Source organism: Typopeltis vanoorti, chromosome 2, assembly GCF_054136105.1.
Source record: "Typopeltis vanoorti isolate ZY-2024b chromosome 2, IOZ_Tvanoo_1.0, whole genome shotgun sequence".
NCBI lineage: Eukaryota > Metazoa > Arthropoda > Arachnida > Uropygi > Thelyphonidae > Typopeltis > Typopeltis vanoorti.
This window is the reverse complement of record NC_143550.1, coordinates 120046254-120065145: the sequence shown is the minus strand read 5'-3', so window position 1 is coordinate 120065145 and position 18892 is coordinate 120046254. Positions and strand designations below refer to the sequence as shown.

The window sequence follows — 18892 nt, the reverse complement described above, 5'->3', positions numbered from 1 at the left end:
CTAGCTAGAGGTATATTTCAAGGAGAGAAAACCATCAGAAATGCGAATACATAAAATTTGATCTGGAATTCTTAAATATGAATGTATAAAGTTTTGTGGTATCTCCACTGCATAATTCAGCTTTGTTAGAAGGTTGAATTCTTGATGGTTGGAATAGAACTCTTTTTATACCAGTCTATAAAAAGGGAGGAGAGAGAGATTGAGTGTAGATATTATAGAGGAATTTTATAGTGTTCCAGGAAAGGAAGATGTACAAGTATACTTGAAAAGAATCTAAGAAACAGGACCGTGTTGTGCAGTTGTGCCCCCACACAAGGGCGCTTAAAGATGAGGGGCGCCATTTCACCACCGGAAATAATAAAAAATCATCATCATCATCAAATTCCTGCCATGTACCCTCAAGGGGTGTACAGGATATGATAGTGTTGGATTCTGATTATGTAGAGATTAGAGTAATTATTATTTGCTTCAGAATCCAACATGATCTTCCATCACAAAGACTAGACTTGTAAATATTATTTAATGTAAACAACTTATTTTCCAATTTAATATTCATATAACTACTTTAATTTTGTCTAATATCTAATTATTTAATCAAAGATATATGTATTAATAGTGATAAGACTGTATTAAATATTATTAAACTATTTTAATTATTACTATGTTAATATTATAAGAACTCGTATTTGATAATTTAACTGTGCATTAATTGAAATATAAATATTCTTTATTTATTCCTATTTGTAGAAGTTTATCGTTATGCAATACCTTATTATATTTTGTTTGGTTGTCATGGAAACGTATGTAAGTGAACGAGCACGTTTTTGGAACACCACTTGAGAAGGTTTATTGAAAAGAGTTTTAGAAAGAAATCACATAAACAATTTAGGCGGGAAGATCGGATATAAAAAGCGAGGAACGCTGGAAAAGAGAAGCATTAGAGATTTATTAGAGAAGGATTGGCATTAGGTTGGAACCGGAGTTTTCGGCATTCGGGAATCACAGTGCGATAATAGCGAGTCGGCAAGTCACTCAAGCAGCTAATAAAGTCTACTAGTCAAGAAGCAGTTAGCTAATAAGTTGTAGAATAACAATTATAGCTACGGAAAATAGCTAAGAGACTATTAAATAGACTAGCGATACTTGAATTGAGATTTAATTTCAGCGCCGACCTTTTAAGGACATACGGAACCTTGAGGCAAAGCATGAAGTTACTAAAGAATACTAGAGGCTGTGAAATTGAAGTTTACCGTTAGCTGTGTTTAGAATTGTAGTGTCTAAAGAATTAATTGAATGCCGGAAGGGTGAACAACTGTGCTTATAAAACCTCAAGTTAAGGAATTATTGTGTGTTGCCTTATTTCATGAATGATCAGTAGTGCTCTATGCAACAACGTTTGTTTATGTGTATTGTGACCGATGATTAATTCAGTTATTGCTTAGAGGAATTATTTTAATGAGTGCCATATACTGTTTAAGTGTTTACAGTTATAAAAAGTGTTTAAGTATAAGTAGATGAAGAAGAAAAGATTAACGTTAAGATCATTCCAACCTTAATATTACTGTACAGAGAAGTGTGTGAGTTTCATCCTAGAATTTCCCTATACTAACAGTAACTATTTCGGAAATTAGCTGAAGTGTAAATTTAAAAGTGTTTGTTTGTGAAGAAGTGTTACTGCAATTTTTGTCGTATTTGGAACTTAAAGAACTGTGAGAAGACTGTATTAGAGATAACAGATTTACCATTGGCTGAGTTTGTATGACAGTATTATCAGAAAGGCTGAAGTGTTTATAATAACTTATTTAGGATTTTGATCTTAGGTATATAATTTGTGATTATAAAATTAAATATTTGTTTTTGTTAATCGAAAGTTGTATTTTGCCTGAATCTCCTTTACTGCACCATTCATAAAATATTCGAACCAAAGCGGGTAAATTAAGTAAGTTAAATATACTCGGCCAGTATATAATTTTAAGGAGAAATAGGTGAAGGTTGATTTTTCTTCAATTCTTGAACTAATTCAGATATAGATTGGCGCAGTCTTTAAATATAAATTTTCTCTATATTTGAATTAGAAATCAACTTACAACTTATCATTTAGTTAAGAACATCGTAATAGTAATTATGTCGGATCCAAGGTAAAGATTTAGAAGTAGGATCCAACAATAGTACTACACGAAAAATTTACATCACTACTAACTTCCTATCTACAATTTTCCTCCAAATCAGTCTGTTACTTGTCAAGACTCCAACATTACCAGATCTTATATTTCTATCGTCTAAGGCACTTTGTACCGTATCAATCCACCTATATCTTGGTCTTCCTCTGGGTCGTTTTCCTGCCAACCTGGCAGAGAACACTTGTTTTGCTAATCTTTCCTCGCCCATTTTGTTTAAGTGACCACACCACCTGAGATTATCTCTGCTAACGGATTCCTGGATGCTGACATTGTCAGCATCCAGGAATTTTTTTCCTAATATCCTCGTTTTTAATATGATATTGCCATTGATGCCATCTGTTCACACCTCTAATCATTCTCAGGACTCTCATATCTGCTGTCTCTAGTCTTTGGTCAAGTGTTTTATTTCTGACCCAGCTCTCAGATCCATAAATTAAAACTGGTTTGAACACTGTCTTGTATACAGCTAATTTAGTGTTCCGACTAATTTCTCTTTTATTCCATATGAATTTATTCAGTTGACTTCCTACCATACCAGCTTTGCTGATTCTGTTGTCTATTTCTATATTTAATTTACCATCTTCAGTAAAAATCATGCCTAAGTAGCTGAAATGTTTTACTTGTTCCATAAGGTTCTCCATTCATAACACAGTTGACATTTTCAATGATTCTGCCTATTTTCATTGTCTTTGTCTTTTTATTGCTGACCTTCATACCATATCTGTTACAACAGCTGTTCAATTTAGTCAGAGAATCTTGCAGACTTGTAGCGGATTTATTTAGAAGTATAACATCGTCCGCAGAAAGCAAAGAGCTGACATTAACATCTCCAATTTTGATATCATGTTTAATACCACTTTCCTTCATAATGTGATTCATATAGATAATGAATGACAGAGGGGATATTGTACATCCTTGTCTCACACCAGATTTAACATTAAACCATTTTCCTGTACTTCCTTCAATTCTCACTGCTGACTTACAACTCAAATAAAGACTAAGTGTTGCTTGATATAATGCCCCTTTGACACCATATAACTGTAGCGTATTCAATAGCTTCTCTCTTGGCATCTTGTCATATGCCTTTTCCAATTGACAAAACTTAAATACAGATCTTTGTTATATTCCCATGATTTCTCTACTATTTGTCGTAAAGTGAAGATCTGATCCAGACAGCCTCTATTTGACCTGAATCCAGTTTGTTCTTCACCAAGCTTTTCTTCCACGATTCTCATCCGTTTCTCAAGTATACTTGCATATATCTTACCATGCACACTCAGTAGGGAAATACCCCTGTAATTCTCACATTCAGTTTTATTTCCCTTTTTATATATGGGTACTATGAGAGCTCTACTCCAATCATTGGGAATTTGTCTCCCTGTCCAGGCATTCTGACCTATGCAGTGCAGCCACTGTAAGACTTATACCATACTTCAGCATTTCTGGTTGAATATCATCTACTCCTGCTGCCTTTCCACATTTCAAGCCTTTGATGATTTTTTGTACTTCGAGTATGGATATGTATTCCTGACTGTATGCCTGTTGAGTGTATTTTACCACGTGCTATCACTGCTTGTTTCATTTAGCAATTTTTCGATGTAATTACTCCATACTTCAAGGATATCTTTTTCTCCTGATTTCATGTCACCTTTATCATCTCTAACTCCTTTTACAGCACTCTTTCCTCCATTTCTAAGCTTCTTCAACAACCTCCAGAATATTTTACCACCTTCTTGATATCTGTTTTCTATGTTCTTGCCAAAATCCTCCCATGACTTTTGTTTAGCTTTCTTACATTTGTCTCTGTATTCTCTAAGAGCAAAAGCTGACTTATTTGCCAGGAACTTTTGATATGCTTTCTTCTTTTCCTTCAATGCCTTCTTCACTTCATTTGTCCACCATGGAGTTCTGATTTTTCTATCCTTGCACACAATCTCATCACGTGCCTCTCTGGCTGAATTAATCGGGGTTTTCTTCAAGGTTTGCCACTGAATCTCCAAGGTTTGGTTCTTGTTTTCAAACTCTTTCATTTTTTCTTCAATAATCTTTGTGTATTTTAGTCTACAGTTCACATCTGAGAGCTGCTAAACTTTTATTCGCTTTAAAACTTTCTTACATGTTATTCTTTTCGATATGAAATTCAATTTTATCCTGCTCAAGACTAAATAGTGATCACTTACAATTTCAAATCCTCTGTACACTCTGGTGTCCTGCACCAGGGAAAAAACATCACTATCAACAGTAACATAGTCAATGAGACGTTTCTTATTCCTTGCCTCTTCTCTCCATGTGAATTTGTACACATTTTTATGTTGGAACATGGTGTTAGTAATAACCAGTCCATGTCCTGAGCAGAAATCCAACAGGTATTTGCCATTATTATTAGCTTTGCTCTTTTCTCCAAATTTTCCCAAAATATTTTTGTATGAAAATCACTTCCTACTCTTCTATTTAGATCCCCAACAAGGACCAACTTTTCCTTTTTCATTGTGTCAGTTGCTTTTTCTAAAGGCTCAAAAAATTCCTGCACTTCTACCTTAGTAGTACCTTCTGTGGGACCATAGGCACAAATAAGTCTCATTGTCCAGTTCTCCATTCTGATATTTGCCCAAATCACTCTACTTGACACTACCTGCCATTCAAGAAGATTAGCCTCGTATTTAGTGTTGAATACTATGGCTACTCCTTCTTTTCCTTGATTTTCATTGCGTGAATATAACATTTTGTATTTATTGCTCAGAAAGATCTCACCAGTTTTTTTGTCTTTTTTGTTTCAGTCACCCCTATTATGTCGATCTGGTACTTATCTAATTCCTCAGCTAGCTCCATTTCTTTGCCATTCAGGCTTCTTATGTTGATAGTACCGACCTTTAACTCTACTGATGTTGAGTTGGGGTGTGTTTTCAGATTTGAATTTCTGAAATAATAAACAATATATATATAAATTTTCTTAATCTTGAATTATATCGTGTTATATAAATTACACAATTAAAATTATAGTTATAATGCTATAAAATTGAAATTTAAAATCAGTCAAATTATTATGAATTCTTAATAATCTAACAATATTTTTAAATTAATACATCATCAGTTTAATGGAAATTATTAGTTTAAAACAGACCGTGAATTCATTCTTACGCTAAGCTTTGCCCTTTGTGGATGTGTGATTGTGACTGAAACAGTGACATTGTTCTGCAAATTTGGAAGGTAAGAAAATATAACATAATTGATTTTTTTTTTTTTTTTTTTTTTTTTTCCCGGCAGTAAGCATTTGGTGAGACTTTAAAATAAAAAGGGCAGTAAAATTTACCAGCCAAAATAAATCAGGGTTTTCTTCAAAGCAAGCCTTGAAGAAAACCATGATTGATTCAGCCAGAGAGGCATGCGGTGAGGTTGTTTGCAAGGATAGAAAAATCAGAATTCCATAGTGGACACAGGAAATTAAAGAGGCAGTGAAGGAAAAGAAGAAAGCATATCAAAAGTTCCTGGCAAATAAGTCGGCTTTTGCTCTTAGAGAATACAGAGACAAATGTAAGAAAGCTAAACAGTGTGTAAAACTAGCTAAACAAAAGTCATGGGAGGACTTTGGCAAGAACATAGAAAATAGATATCAAGAAGGTTGCAAAATATTCTGGAGGTTGTTGAAGAAGCTTAGAAATGGAGGAAAGAGGGCTGTAAAAGAAGTTAGAGATGATAAAGGTGACATGCAAACGGGAGAAAAAGATATCCTTGAAGTATGGAGTAATTACATCGAAAAATTGCTAAATGAAACAAGCAGTGATAGCACAGTGGTAAAATACACTCAACTGGCATACAGTCAGGAATACATATCCATACTTGAAGTAGAAAAAGCCATCAAAGGCTTGAAATGTGGAAAGGCAGCAGGAGTAGATGATATTTGACCAGAAATGCTGAATTAGCGAATTAAAAGATTGGAGTGATGAAGATTTAATGAAACATTGTAAAGATTTGCACTTAAAGCTCAGCAACAATCAAGATTCCGACAATCGCGATATTGATAGTATGACTTTATTTGAGGAATTAAAAACTTCGCAATGTTTTATTAAAAAAGAGTTGGCTCCTCAGGATGTTTTAAATTACATATACAAAAATAAATTAACCGACACGTTTCCGAATACTACGATTGTAAAGCGTATTTATTTAATATTACTAATTTCTGCAGCATCAGGGGGAAGAAGTTTTTCAAAACTGAAAATAATAAAAAATTACAGTATTTGTGGTCAGCAATGTCTGGAAAGTAATTTTTGTTTATATATATATATTATTTTGTATTTATATATTAACAAAATAAACATTTTGAAATTTTTTATTATTAAGAATTCCTTATTAATGAATTTTAGTGATTACAATGCTCTATTGTTAAATAAAATTTATTTTTATGTATGCGTATAAACTGTTTTGTACTTTTAACAAAGTAAAATTTTTTGCAAACATTTTTCATGGAAACTTATTTGATGGTGGCGCTAAAAAAGTTTTGCACAAGGGCGCCTCCTACCCACAGCGCAACACTGCTAAGAAATATTGTTGAAAACAAAACTTGTGTTTGGTTGGCTGAGTGGATAGCATTCGCTCTTCTCAACCACCAGGTTGTGGGTTCATATCCCATTGTGGCATGGGTATTAGTCCCCAGCTCTGCTTATTGAAGATCTGAAGTGACTCAGAAAGTTCCATGTTTGGTCTCTATTATATATAAGCCTTAAGTCACACCAACGGTGCTAATACTGGTGTGGGTGGGTGGGTGGAATTCATATTAAAAATGGGTATGAGGAGAAATAGCAGTTGTCATGATTGGATACTTTTACATTAAAACAAATAGTTGAAAATCATGAAAATACAACAAGAGTCTCTGTTTATGTTTTACAGATCTAGAAAAGGCACATCATATATTGCCATGAAGTAGGGGGAACTGTCCAAAATGCTAAAAAATAGTATTGTGCAAGTTGTAACTTGCAGTTATAATTAAAGCATGTACGTAAAAATGGTTTAGCATCAGGTATCAAGCAATTATTATTATTGTATCCTCCATGGAGTCGGACTCATTGTGTGTGTGGGGGGGGGTCATTCACCTGACATATCTGTCATCTCCTCCTTTCCTGTATTAGGTCTATTGGCCTATTACGATTTGAAACCGCGACCACTTTGAAGATAAGGTGGTTGGCTCTGTGCCTCCTGGTGTGTCCTATGTCTGTAGACGCATGTGTTCACAGGGCCGGTTTGCCTGTTCTGGGGGACAAAAAAACTAAGTTTCCAGGTGGAAAACCTCACCACCACCACCTCTGTATGAGACTGGCTAACTCACCTTTAGTCGAAAGAGACCAGATAAAGGTTCCTCACGTCTTGGATGATAATCGAACCCATGTCTTTTCCAACCAAAGGACTTCGTCTATACTGACCGAGCTACAAAGGGTCTTCATATCTGTCATACTGAACTTAAAATCCTTAACACTCACTTCAATAACAACATATTTCATACCAAAAAAAAAAAAAAAAAAGTATAGCATGAGCTTTCCATGCTCCTGTTGCTGACTTATATGGAAGGTTTTAAACAATGTGCTCTGGATTCATCTATTTAAAAAAAAAAAAAAAGTTTGACTCAGATACATTGCTGATATCTTCATTATTTGACCTCATATCACCAAACATTAAAACTTTCCTCAGCTGGAACAGACATCACACAAACACACCATTAAAATTGAAAACCAGACCACTTCCATCTCTGAATACACTTGTCACATATCTTCTTGGGTGGTCTATCCTTCACTTTTACCATAAGCTTATACACACAGGGTGTCCCATAATTCTTAGTGTGGTTTTAAACTTTAATAGGTCCAACATTATAAAAGTTACAAATTTATAGTGCATAATAGCTTAAAGAGTATGTAATTAAGTTTTATCTACAATGATATGTTTCTTATTATTGCTTACCATGCATCTTGTGCATTGCATGTAACTAGGTGATTTTCAAAGTTCTGGAAAACGTTTAGTAGTTACTGAGCAGTGACTGCATTAATTACGTTTGTAATTTTAGTCTTAAGGTCATCGAGAGAAGCAGGTTTTGAAGCATACACGACTGTTTTGATGTGACCCCATAAGAAAAAGTCTAATGGAGTCAGGTGATGAGGCAGCCATGCAAGAGCACCTCCTCTACCAATCTACCTGTCTGCGAAAGTGTCATCCAGAAGCTTTCATACCTATGTCGTATAGTGATATGGTGCCCCATCCTGTTGGTAAATGGTTTTATTCATAAGATTTTATTTCTTTAATTTGGGAATTTAAAAAAATTCTGAAGCATTGCTAAATAAGATTCTCCCCTGACAGTGGCTCATCGAAAAATAATGGCCCAATAATGCAACACCCTCAAGCAAGCCACAGGACGCATTTGACTTTTTTTTCCAACATTTGCCATCTTCAATCACACTTTTCTTAAAAAAAAGAAAGAGAAAAAAAAAAGAAAGATGTAATGAAATAATATTCATGCATCAAAAATTCTGATGGTTATACTTTCAAATAATATTTATTGCAACTCTATAACTGTGATACTTTTGAAGCAGTTAAAGATCAAAACTGCACCAAGAAATATGGGACACCTTGTATACTGGCCAGTATATGTAGACATAGATGCCACACAACACAAAAACTTTGAGTCATCAACACATTCAATAATAGAGTAATAACAATTTGCTCTAGTGTACGTGCTCTCAAGAATGAATTACAAATTATCAGTAATTTAATACTATTTATAAATAATAGTTATACCAGAATATGACTAACAAAATTCTTCATATAATGGCATCTAAAAATATTACAGATTACAGTAAAACTGTAGCAATTCCATACTTAAAGGGATACTATTATTATGTAACACCTCCAGGGAGTCCAAAGACTCATTGAGGGAGGGCACCTACTCTACAACTCTCTCTCTCTCTCTCCACTCAATTCACCAACTACAGCGGCATCTACTACCAACCACCACTACTTTCACAGACGATCACAAACATGCCCACGGGGGGATTCGAAACTGCATCCTTTTGGCCGGAGAGTGGACATACTAACAACTCGGCCAACCAGGATATCATCAGGAAAAAATAGATTACTCAAGGGCAACTGTAATGTGATATTTAAATCCATAACAAAAGTAAAGAACTTATTCAGCTCCTCGAAGGATAACCTTTCCTTTTGATAACCTTGTGATATTGGTGAAATAGGATACATAATGCCAATCCAGAAAAAAATAAATACAAATGATATATTTTATTATGGAAAATGGGGCCTTTTTTTGATCATGTCCTATACACAGAATTGATTGAAAAAGCACCAGTTCCTTAAATTGTGTCTGTGTACCAAAACCTGAATGCATATTTTGAAAAGGGCCTGTAAAATTCGACTTAGCCAGATGGCTAGTGTGGTAGGAAGTCAGCTGTATAAATTTATATGAAATAAGAAAGAAATTAGTCAAAACATTAAATTAGCTGCACAAGACAGTGTTCAAACCAGTTTTAAACTATGAATCTGAGAGCTGGGTTAGAAATAAAACACTTGACCAAAGACTAGAGACCACAGATATGAAAGTTCTGAGAAAGATTAATGGAGTGAACAGATGGCATCAATGGCAGTATCACATTAAAAACGAAAATATTAGGAAAGAATTTACCATTTTAGCATTCAGGAATGTTTAGTAGAGCTAATCTCAGGTGGTATGGCCACTTAAATAGAATGAGAGAGAAAAGATTAGCAAAACAAGTGTTCTTTGCCAGGTTGGCAGGGAGAAGACCCAGAGGAAGACCAAGATGTAGATGAATTGGTACAGTAAAAAGCACTTTAAAAGACAAATATAAGATCTGATAATATTGGAATCTTGACAGGTAACAAATTAATTTGGAGGAAAACTGTTGATCAGAAGTTAGTAATGGTATAGGGCAAATGATGCAGTACTTATTTTATTGCAGCTGTTTAGGTTTTCCTTGCTACTAGAAAAATATATGGATATGTTCACAGAAGAAATTTCTTCATTTACATTTACTGTGTACATATCAAGCCAACTGAATGAGCTCATTTGAAGCATTCTTCTATTATACTGTACATATCAAAATAATTATGCATCTAAAATACTTTATTCTTTAGGAAAGAAACTATCAGACAATTTATTATTATTATTTTTTTTAACTTTATGGATATCCTATTAATTTCTTAAAATGCATTCCTTTAATTTATAGTTTTATGAGAACAGTATCAATTTATGCTAGCTATCTATCATTGGTTTCTGCAACAAATCTATCACTTTTCTCCCCTCCTCTTACCGTATAACTAGTTGGCTTAAGCACTAGATGTTCATCACTTGTGCCCCTCCCCATTTCTGTGTAATTAGAGGCCAGTTCATCTTTATCATTTCATATTCTTGTGGTCCCTTTTTTGTATTCACTTGTCAGTGTGCAGTTTCCTGTCATTTCCTTCGGTTCACTTATTTCAGCTTCAGTTCTCCCAAATTTATCACTCTTCAGTATATCACACCTGTATTGGCTATAATTAATACTATATTAAATATGCGTTAGTTATTGTGAACAAGGTTAATATAACCACTCTCCAGAAAGCTGCAGGTTTGAATCCTCGTGTGGGCATGGATGTAATTTATGAATGTCTTATGTGGGAGATGAATTTCATCACCCAGTGTGAGACCACTGCCATGATTACTTGGAGGTCTAAAGTAGGTTTAAAAAGTTCCATGTTTGGTCAAGCAGGGTTTTTGGATTATGTTAAAAAAATAATAAGAATAAATGAAAATAATGAGGGCTTTACCCACTCATGGTACTAATGTACTATATGGTACTACTATACAGCCTTTTAAGGTGTTTTGAAAACTCATTTTGCTACGACTAGCAGAATATTGTTGTTTTAATTTTTAAAATCCATTCACAATACAGATTTGATTTAGTTTGTCAATGCAAAAGCCAAAAACAAAAAAAAAAAAAAAAAATGTATGTTTAAACATTACATTTTTTTTTATTGAAATAATGGAATAATAAATATGAAGTTACTGTATAAGGTGGGGGGGGGGGATCTAGTTCCTTTTTATTTTCTAATTTTACTAAATTTTATTACGTACTTTCCATAGCATTACTCCTATCAGCTGTATTTTGGTTATTAGTAGCCAATCAGTATAAATATTTATACTGATTGGCTGCTGATTCTCTTTAAAGCATGGCAATTTCCTTTCATATGTTGTACTGCAGTGCTATCTATTGTATACTTGATTGTCCTTTCTTTCCTAATTTTTTTTTGTTTCCCCACTCTTTTTACTAACAGAATGTAGATGCTTTCATTCAGGTCAATATGATTTTGTGTTTATTGCTACACTTCATAATTTTGAGATACCAATACTTGAAACTGCAATGCATGGGAGTAGGATAAATTAAGGACCAGCTGGATGATCGATTCCAAAAGACCTGCTAAATCTTCATATTAGATAAGTTCACGAAGCCATAGTTATCCAACTGACTGCAAATATTCCTGGGAATGAGGGAAACAGTCTTGAACCTTGCATTATTAACAAACTATATCTCTGGTCTCTATGGGTTTGCTATAGTGAGGTTCTATTGTATTTTGGTAGAATCTTTTCCTTAGTTTATTAGTCTCCTCTTAGTTGCTTCAGCTCTAGGAAGAAGTTCAGATGAAAATATTTTCAATTAAAAAACACACACACACACACACACTTTATTTTAGAAAGTGTTTATGGTGATATCTGGCATTCTAAATTTGATAATTATGTAACAGCTCTTGTCATTTGTTGATAGCATTCTTCCATTTTATTATCCAGAAACTCTGGATAATAAAAGGGAATCATCTCAAGGATTCATCATCATTGCCCATAGGGTCCAAAGCCTGTTTCACCATCCTTTGCCACTTCTCTCTGTCCAATGCCAGATAATCATCCTCAAATCCTGCAAACTCTTTTCACACCACTCTTTCACATCATCTACCCACTCTTGCCTTGGCCATCCTCTTCTATTTATTCTGTCCATTGTATCAAGCATCAAGGTTTGATCTTTCTGCTGTTATCCATTCTGCAGATATGTCCAAAAAGAACTTTAGTTTCCTTTGAATTATTTTCTGCATTAGATTTTTTTTGCAGTTTACTTTACAATAAAGTTCTCAGTTATTACCTTTTGAACCCATCCAATTTGAAGAATCTTTCTATAATGTGTTCTTTTGAAAGTCAATACTCGTCTCACAGTCTTTGCCTGTTACCCACAACTTGCAACCATTGAGAACATTTGTGAGTCTCAGCTTTATGGGAAGGCTTGCTGATTTACTTTTCCATATTTTGTCCATTGCCTTGTAGGTTTACTTTAGCTTTGGTTATCTGGGATCTTATTTCTTTCTTGCAATGTAAATCATGCATCATGTTTCTCCCTAGGTATGTGAAGTTCCTAACCTCTTCCAGCTCTTGCCTGTTGACCTTTAATTGCTTTTACATATCCTCTTCTCTCCAAATATCATTGTTTTTGTTTTATCGATGTTCATTATCTGCCCATATCTCTTTCGTTCTTCACTTAACTTCAGCACTGTTCGTTCTTGTTCATCTTCTTCAATAATGACTGTCATCTGGCAAATTGCAAGTTGTTTATCTTAATTCCTTGAATGGAAATTCCCCTTATCCTTTATGACATCCAATGTTCTTTCTTTCTGTTTCTCCCAGCAGCCTCTGCATTGTCATTGATGTTCTGCACGAGATATATCACATTCTTGTCCATTCCATAAGATTTGAGTACAGTCCATGCAACTTTCTGATCTGTACTGTCAAATGCTTTCTGAAAGTCAACAAAATGGGTATAAACATTTTTATTTTTACATAGAGCTTTGTTTACAATTAATATTAACATTAGTATATAGTGCACTGCACTTCTGTTTTTTCTAAATCCTGCCTGCTCATATACCAGATTTTCTTCCATTAGATTCCTTATTCTTTCTGTTAATATCATAAGTACTTTTCCTACATGACTCAATAAAGCTATTGTTCTGAATTTTTGCAGTCCATTTTCCTCTTTTTTTTTTCTTCTTTTTTTTTTGAATAGGTATTAGGATTAATCTTGTCCATTCTTTTGGCATTTTACCTTCCTCCCATGCCATGTTACATAACCAGTACAGTTCATCTATTGTCACCCCACCACCTTGTTTCAACATCTCTCCAGTGATCTCATCATTTCCAGGGCTCTGATAGGTTTTCAGATGTTTTACTGCCTTTACAACCTCATCTTTCAGTATATCTGTTTCTCCAATCTGTGCTTGGTGATCTTTCCCTCAATTCATCAATTAACTTCTTTTGGACCTGAACATCTCCCTATATAACTCTGAGCAGTATCTTGTGCATTCTCTCTCCACTTTCTTCTGTGTTCATCAAGATTTGACTACTTTCATTATTTATGGCTGTCTGCTTTGGATTCCATTTCTTGTTGATGTTTTTGATCAACTTATATAGTTCTCTTCTGTATTCACCAAAGTATTTATTGATATCCTTGCACTGGTCCTCTAACCATTTTGATTTGTCTCCCCTAACTGCCTTCTTCACTTCACTGCATTTTGCTCTATGCTTTTCTTCCATTTCTGCAGATGTCTCTCTCTCTCCTAAGCTTTAAAGCTTTTTTTATTCCCCTTGAATTATCTTTAATGTCTCATGTGAGATCCACCTCACATGAGATTTCCCTCACCCTGTAATCCACCTTGATTGCAGGCACCACTTTGTTGTTTCTATCCTCTAGTTCCTTTTCCGTAACAGATTTCAGTTCTTCCTTGAGCACTTTTCCTGTAATTTCCTCACTCAGTGTCTTCATATCTCTCTGATTCTAAAACTGTGCCTTTACTTGTCACTTGAGTTTTAACTTGATATTGAACTGGGTGAATAGACCTGAATTGTTGTGATGTTAAATGGTCTTGCTAAAAATCTTGCTATTATTATTCTGTCAATTAACTGGTTTGTATCCTAATAATGCTTCTCTTCCTCTTTTACTTAAGAAGAAATCCAACTACTGCCTCATGTTTTATACTACTGCCAGAGATGAGATGATTCTCCCATCTCCCCTTACTCTGTCCAGTGCATCTCTACTAATCCAAAGATGGTGCATCGGTATCACTTCATCTCCTTGGAAAGTAAGTCTAGCTTTCTTGGAGCCCATAAAGTATGGACATTCCATGTTTCTACTGTTAGCTTGTCTCTTGCTGGTTTTAATTTTGTCGGACTTCTTTTGATAGCTAACTTGTCAATCCAACCCCAATCACTTGAGTTGGGTACGAGGACCTTCATTATCCAGGCAACTTCCAAGCTGGCATGTTGTACTTTTCCTTTGCACTTCCATATTGCACCAGATTTCAGTCATGTTTTGTTTTTATAGTCAGTGCATTGACACTCATCTGACCAACCTTAATGGTTCATTCAGTTGCCTAATATGAGGAACAGACACTGTTCGCAGCCATCCACTGTAGATCAGATGCTGTTGTTGCCTGTTGGTCCACCAGATGTATTTCATTTCCTACTACTACTACTCATCTGAGAGGCATTCCCCTATCTGCCACCCAGGGATCTCTAGGGGCTTCAGACTCCCCTGGGGGATTTCAAGGATTCTCTTTAGCTAATTCAGTGGAGTTGGATTTGCATTCAAAACTGCTCTCATTCAAAAGTCGCCCATTTGTGTATTTATTCTCCCAAACTTAAAAGGCATCTTTGTTAAATTTCATTAAATAAATACGACCTTTTTTTTTTAAATAAAATTTATCATTTGGTTTATATTTAGATATATTGGAGGAATGATTCTCTGATGGTATGTTTTGAATGTTGTATTACCAGGAATGAGATTTTCTCTTTATTGGGCAATCCTTTACAACTTACTGTTGCTCTCCTGCTAGAAAATCCCAGAAACAAAGAAAATAACAATGCTTGGTGAAACTAACCAAGAATCCAAACAAAAGTGGGAGTGAATTTCACTATCATCACATATCTGTCAGTAGTATTCCTTGTATTTGACTTTAATTGTATTTACTATGTGGGAGATGTTTCTTAAGTTTTCTGCTTACCAATAGAATGAGTTATGGGTATTCAGTTTTTTCCCATGGTGTAACAAAACTGTCTTCGTACTGAATATGGAGAAATTTCTAAATATCATGTTTTCAGCTGTTCCTAACGATCTATTAGTGTTCTAATTAATTAAATATGGATATCCTTACACTTCAAGCAAAATTCACTGCTATCTCTTATCCCAAAAGATTGCTTGTTGCTTTGACAGATTTGGATTGTGTATTGCTGAGTTATTGCAGGATAATGAGGTAGTTCCTCATTATCCTGCAGAATGTGACTTGGATCAGAAGATGATGAATCTTTCATGTAGTACTTGTCTTTTGATTCACCACCTAGGTGTTTAAATGCTCTATATTTGCTTTTTCTTTAAAACACCTTATTGCTATAAGACATAATGTAATCTTAAAAGTAACTGGCTGATTATACCAGATCACAGAATCATCATATTCTTTTCTTTCATCTGTTCATTCAGATTTATGTAATACATTGTAAACTGTTCAATTTTTGCCAGACAAAAAATTGTCTGGCCTTTCACTATCTCACACAGTCACAGAAAAACATTGGTTACATGCATCTGATGCAACATGCACCTGCCTTGCTACATTCCAATTATAATTGGCCAATGAAATATTTTGATAATAATCTTTCTAGCTGTTTCAGTGTACAGCAATCCCTCGATTAATGCACCCAATGTATTCTTTAAAACAGGCGCATTAATCGAAAATGCACTAATCCAATATAATAACCTATTGGAAAATGTATAATTCATTCCTCAGATTTCTTTTTTGACCTTTAATTTTTTTATAAAAGAATTAGGGTGTGTCTCAGGACCTAGTTAAAGGAAAACCATGAAGCTGAAAGACAATAAAACATATTCAGAATATGAATTTATTATTCTGCTTCTTAACAAAGAATTGAGCTAACATAGTTCGAGCATTCTGTTTCTTTTTTTTCTTATAACTGACGGTATGGCCCTATTGCCTCTTCTGCAAATTTTACTGGTTCTCTCTTCACCGGGGAGTCTCTAAGAATTGTTGCTTAAAAACTTCCATTGTACAAAAAAACTATTTTCAGATTGTTTCTGTGAAACCTCTTTGGGCTTGTCAGTGATTAAATTTTCTTCATATTCTCAGGATCTTCCCGCTGTGCATCTAAATTTAGTAGGTTGGAATCACTCAATTTCTCAGAATGAGATTTAATTAATTAGATTCATTTGAAAAGCCTCTAAAATCATTTGCACAATGTGGAAGAATGTGCTACCAAATGGCTTGCATATTGCTAGCAGTAATTTCATTCGACTTTGCGACTTTATAACCAGGCTGAGATTTCTCTGATTTGGCTAGAAAAGTGTTGGAAGGCGTTTGCTTCAGAAAAAAAAGGCCGGTTTCATCGACATTAAATATTTGTTGATCACAATAGTCCCCTTCTTACACAGTTTTCTTCAAAATCTGTGGATACCTCCTTATCTGCACTTGCAGCTTTTCCTATGATTAGAACATTATGTAGGTTATTTCTCTTTTTGAAACCCTCAAATCACTCAGCATTAATGTGGAATTTTTCTTTTCCATTATTAATAGCCCTTTCTTTCCAGGTTACAAAGAGAATGCTTTTGATTTAATAAAGCCAGTGTTTAGCAGGATCATTTTTGGTTACAATCTTCGATCCATGTAAAAAGAAGTCTCTAATTCAATCATTATAATACTTTGATTTTCAGTTCATGCATGATGAACTTCAAGCAGCCTTACCTTTTTCTTTGTATTCAGCAGTTGATTCACCAATTTTTGTGTTCTTGTCCTATCTTTGCTCTGGACTCGCCTTGTTCATTTTTCTTTATTATTTCAAGTTTTTCTTCTAATCAGATTACTTTTAGAATCATTTTCACACTTCTGTTTTTTGCTCACTAATTCTTTTACTCATGATTAAAAGTTAGGAAAATAATTTAAAATAAAAAAGTACGGAAAACAATTGCACGAGATATGATCAGCAAAATGCTTTGTAAAGCAGATGACATAAATTTTGGCAGTAAATTTGGAACATAGTGTACATGGAAATAGTGTAGTATGCCATTAAAAATAACTTTGTAAAATGTTTCAAATCGGTAACTAAATTATTTCATCCTGGTGAGTGATTTTTTAAAATAGTTAGCCATAAAAAATGTATAGATGGAAAATTTCTAAAATCTGTAACATTTATTTTTAAGGTATAGGCGCACTAATCGAATTTGGGTATCAAAAAAAAAAAAATGACGCGCTAATCGAGGGATTGCTGTATATATGTTATTTTTATTGTTGTACAGTTAGCTTCTATTGCTATTAAAGTGTATATTTCATTTATTTGAATGAGTCTTTTTTTTTAAAAAAATTAGAAGATAAGGTCTGTTCTTAATCTGTTATTTTCTCAGTATAAATATAAAATAATTACATTATCATCCAGAAATCTGTTTTCCTTACCACTCAGCACAATTAAATAAATGCTATAACCCAATGGTGCAGCTGAAGACAGGATAATTGTAAATAAGATATAAGTTAATAGAAATTTTAATCTTCTGGATTTCAGAAATTAACTTCTTTATAATTATACAAAAAGGGCTGCAGATGTTAATTCATCAGACCTCACTCAAACTGTAAGTGATGGAGAATTCTTAAAACTAATTTAATAACTAAGTGCCTCCCTAGCTCAATTGGAAAAAAATCGATTTTTTTCCAATTGAGTTCGATTCTCATCATGAAGAGAGGAATCTTTATATAGACTTTTTTCAATTCAGGCAGAAGACACGAGTGTTTCCAAAATTTTTGCAAGCGTGGTCAGCAAGGATGCAAATTTTCTTATGGAAACTCATGAGTGAATAAAATATTTTGCTGGAGATATAGAAGTGCTTTGAATGTTAAATAAATGTGAAAGGTAAATAGTAATGACTACAATGAACTTCTCACAATGAGTCTTGGGACTCTATAAAGTGATGAGATTTTCTTATCCGTCCTTTTTATCATGAATATCAAGCAAAACACTTTTTTCTCCTTCTAAGTTTGTTTAAATCTCAATTTCTTTTGTACAGTTCCAAGGGCATTTTAACAAATGTCACAATGTCTTCAGTTTAAAAAAAAAAAAAAAAAATGAGTTCAAATATCTTATTGGATATGTAAGGAAAGTGTATAAGAGCTATTCAACTGTGAAGGTGAGTTAGCCAATTTCATATAGAGATGACTGGCAGGGTTTTTCATCCTACAGAATAGCCTTTGATCAGTTACTTAGTTACTTTAGCTGTAATTCTAACCAATCCAAATTTCTTTTGTTTTTATTTTAGGCCATTATCCTATAGTTAATTGCAAAACTCCAGTTCATTTGCCTCAGCCAATAGTTCGACCTGCTCGTTTTACTCCCACATATGCTACACATACATCATGGGTTGCAGGAGGTTATTGGTCATTAGAGACTATGCAGACAAATGTGTCTTCAAATGGTGTATTAACTCCACCTCCTTCAGTTTGTGGATCTTCACAGGAAAGTCGATCACCCAGCAGAGCAGGTAAATAGTTTTGTAGGTTTAGTTATTTTTTAAATATCGCTAGTATGCTGGTTTGTATATAGCTGCATGAGAAGTCATATGGTTATATAATTCAGTGGTTCC

General features: G+C 34.1%; 1 protein-coding gene across 1 annotated transcript in view; it reads left to right on the top strand.

Annotated features, from left to right (window-relative positions):
* Positions 1–18892, top strand: part of LOC150109383 (uncharacterized) — a 139943-nt gene that overhangs the window by 95720 nt on the left and 25331 nt on the right. The window contains exon 8 of the mRNA XM_090402269.1: positions 18569–18790. Within this exon, the coding sequence (XP_090258395.1) occupies positions 18569–18790 (222 nt within the window). The remainder of the gene's footprint in view (positions 1–18568; positions 18791–18892) is intronic.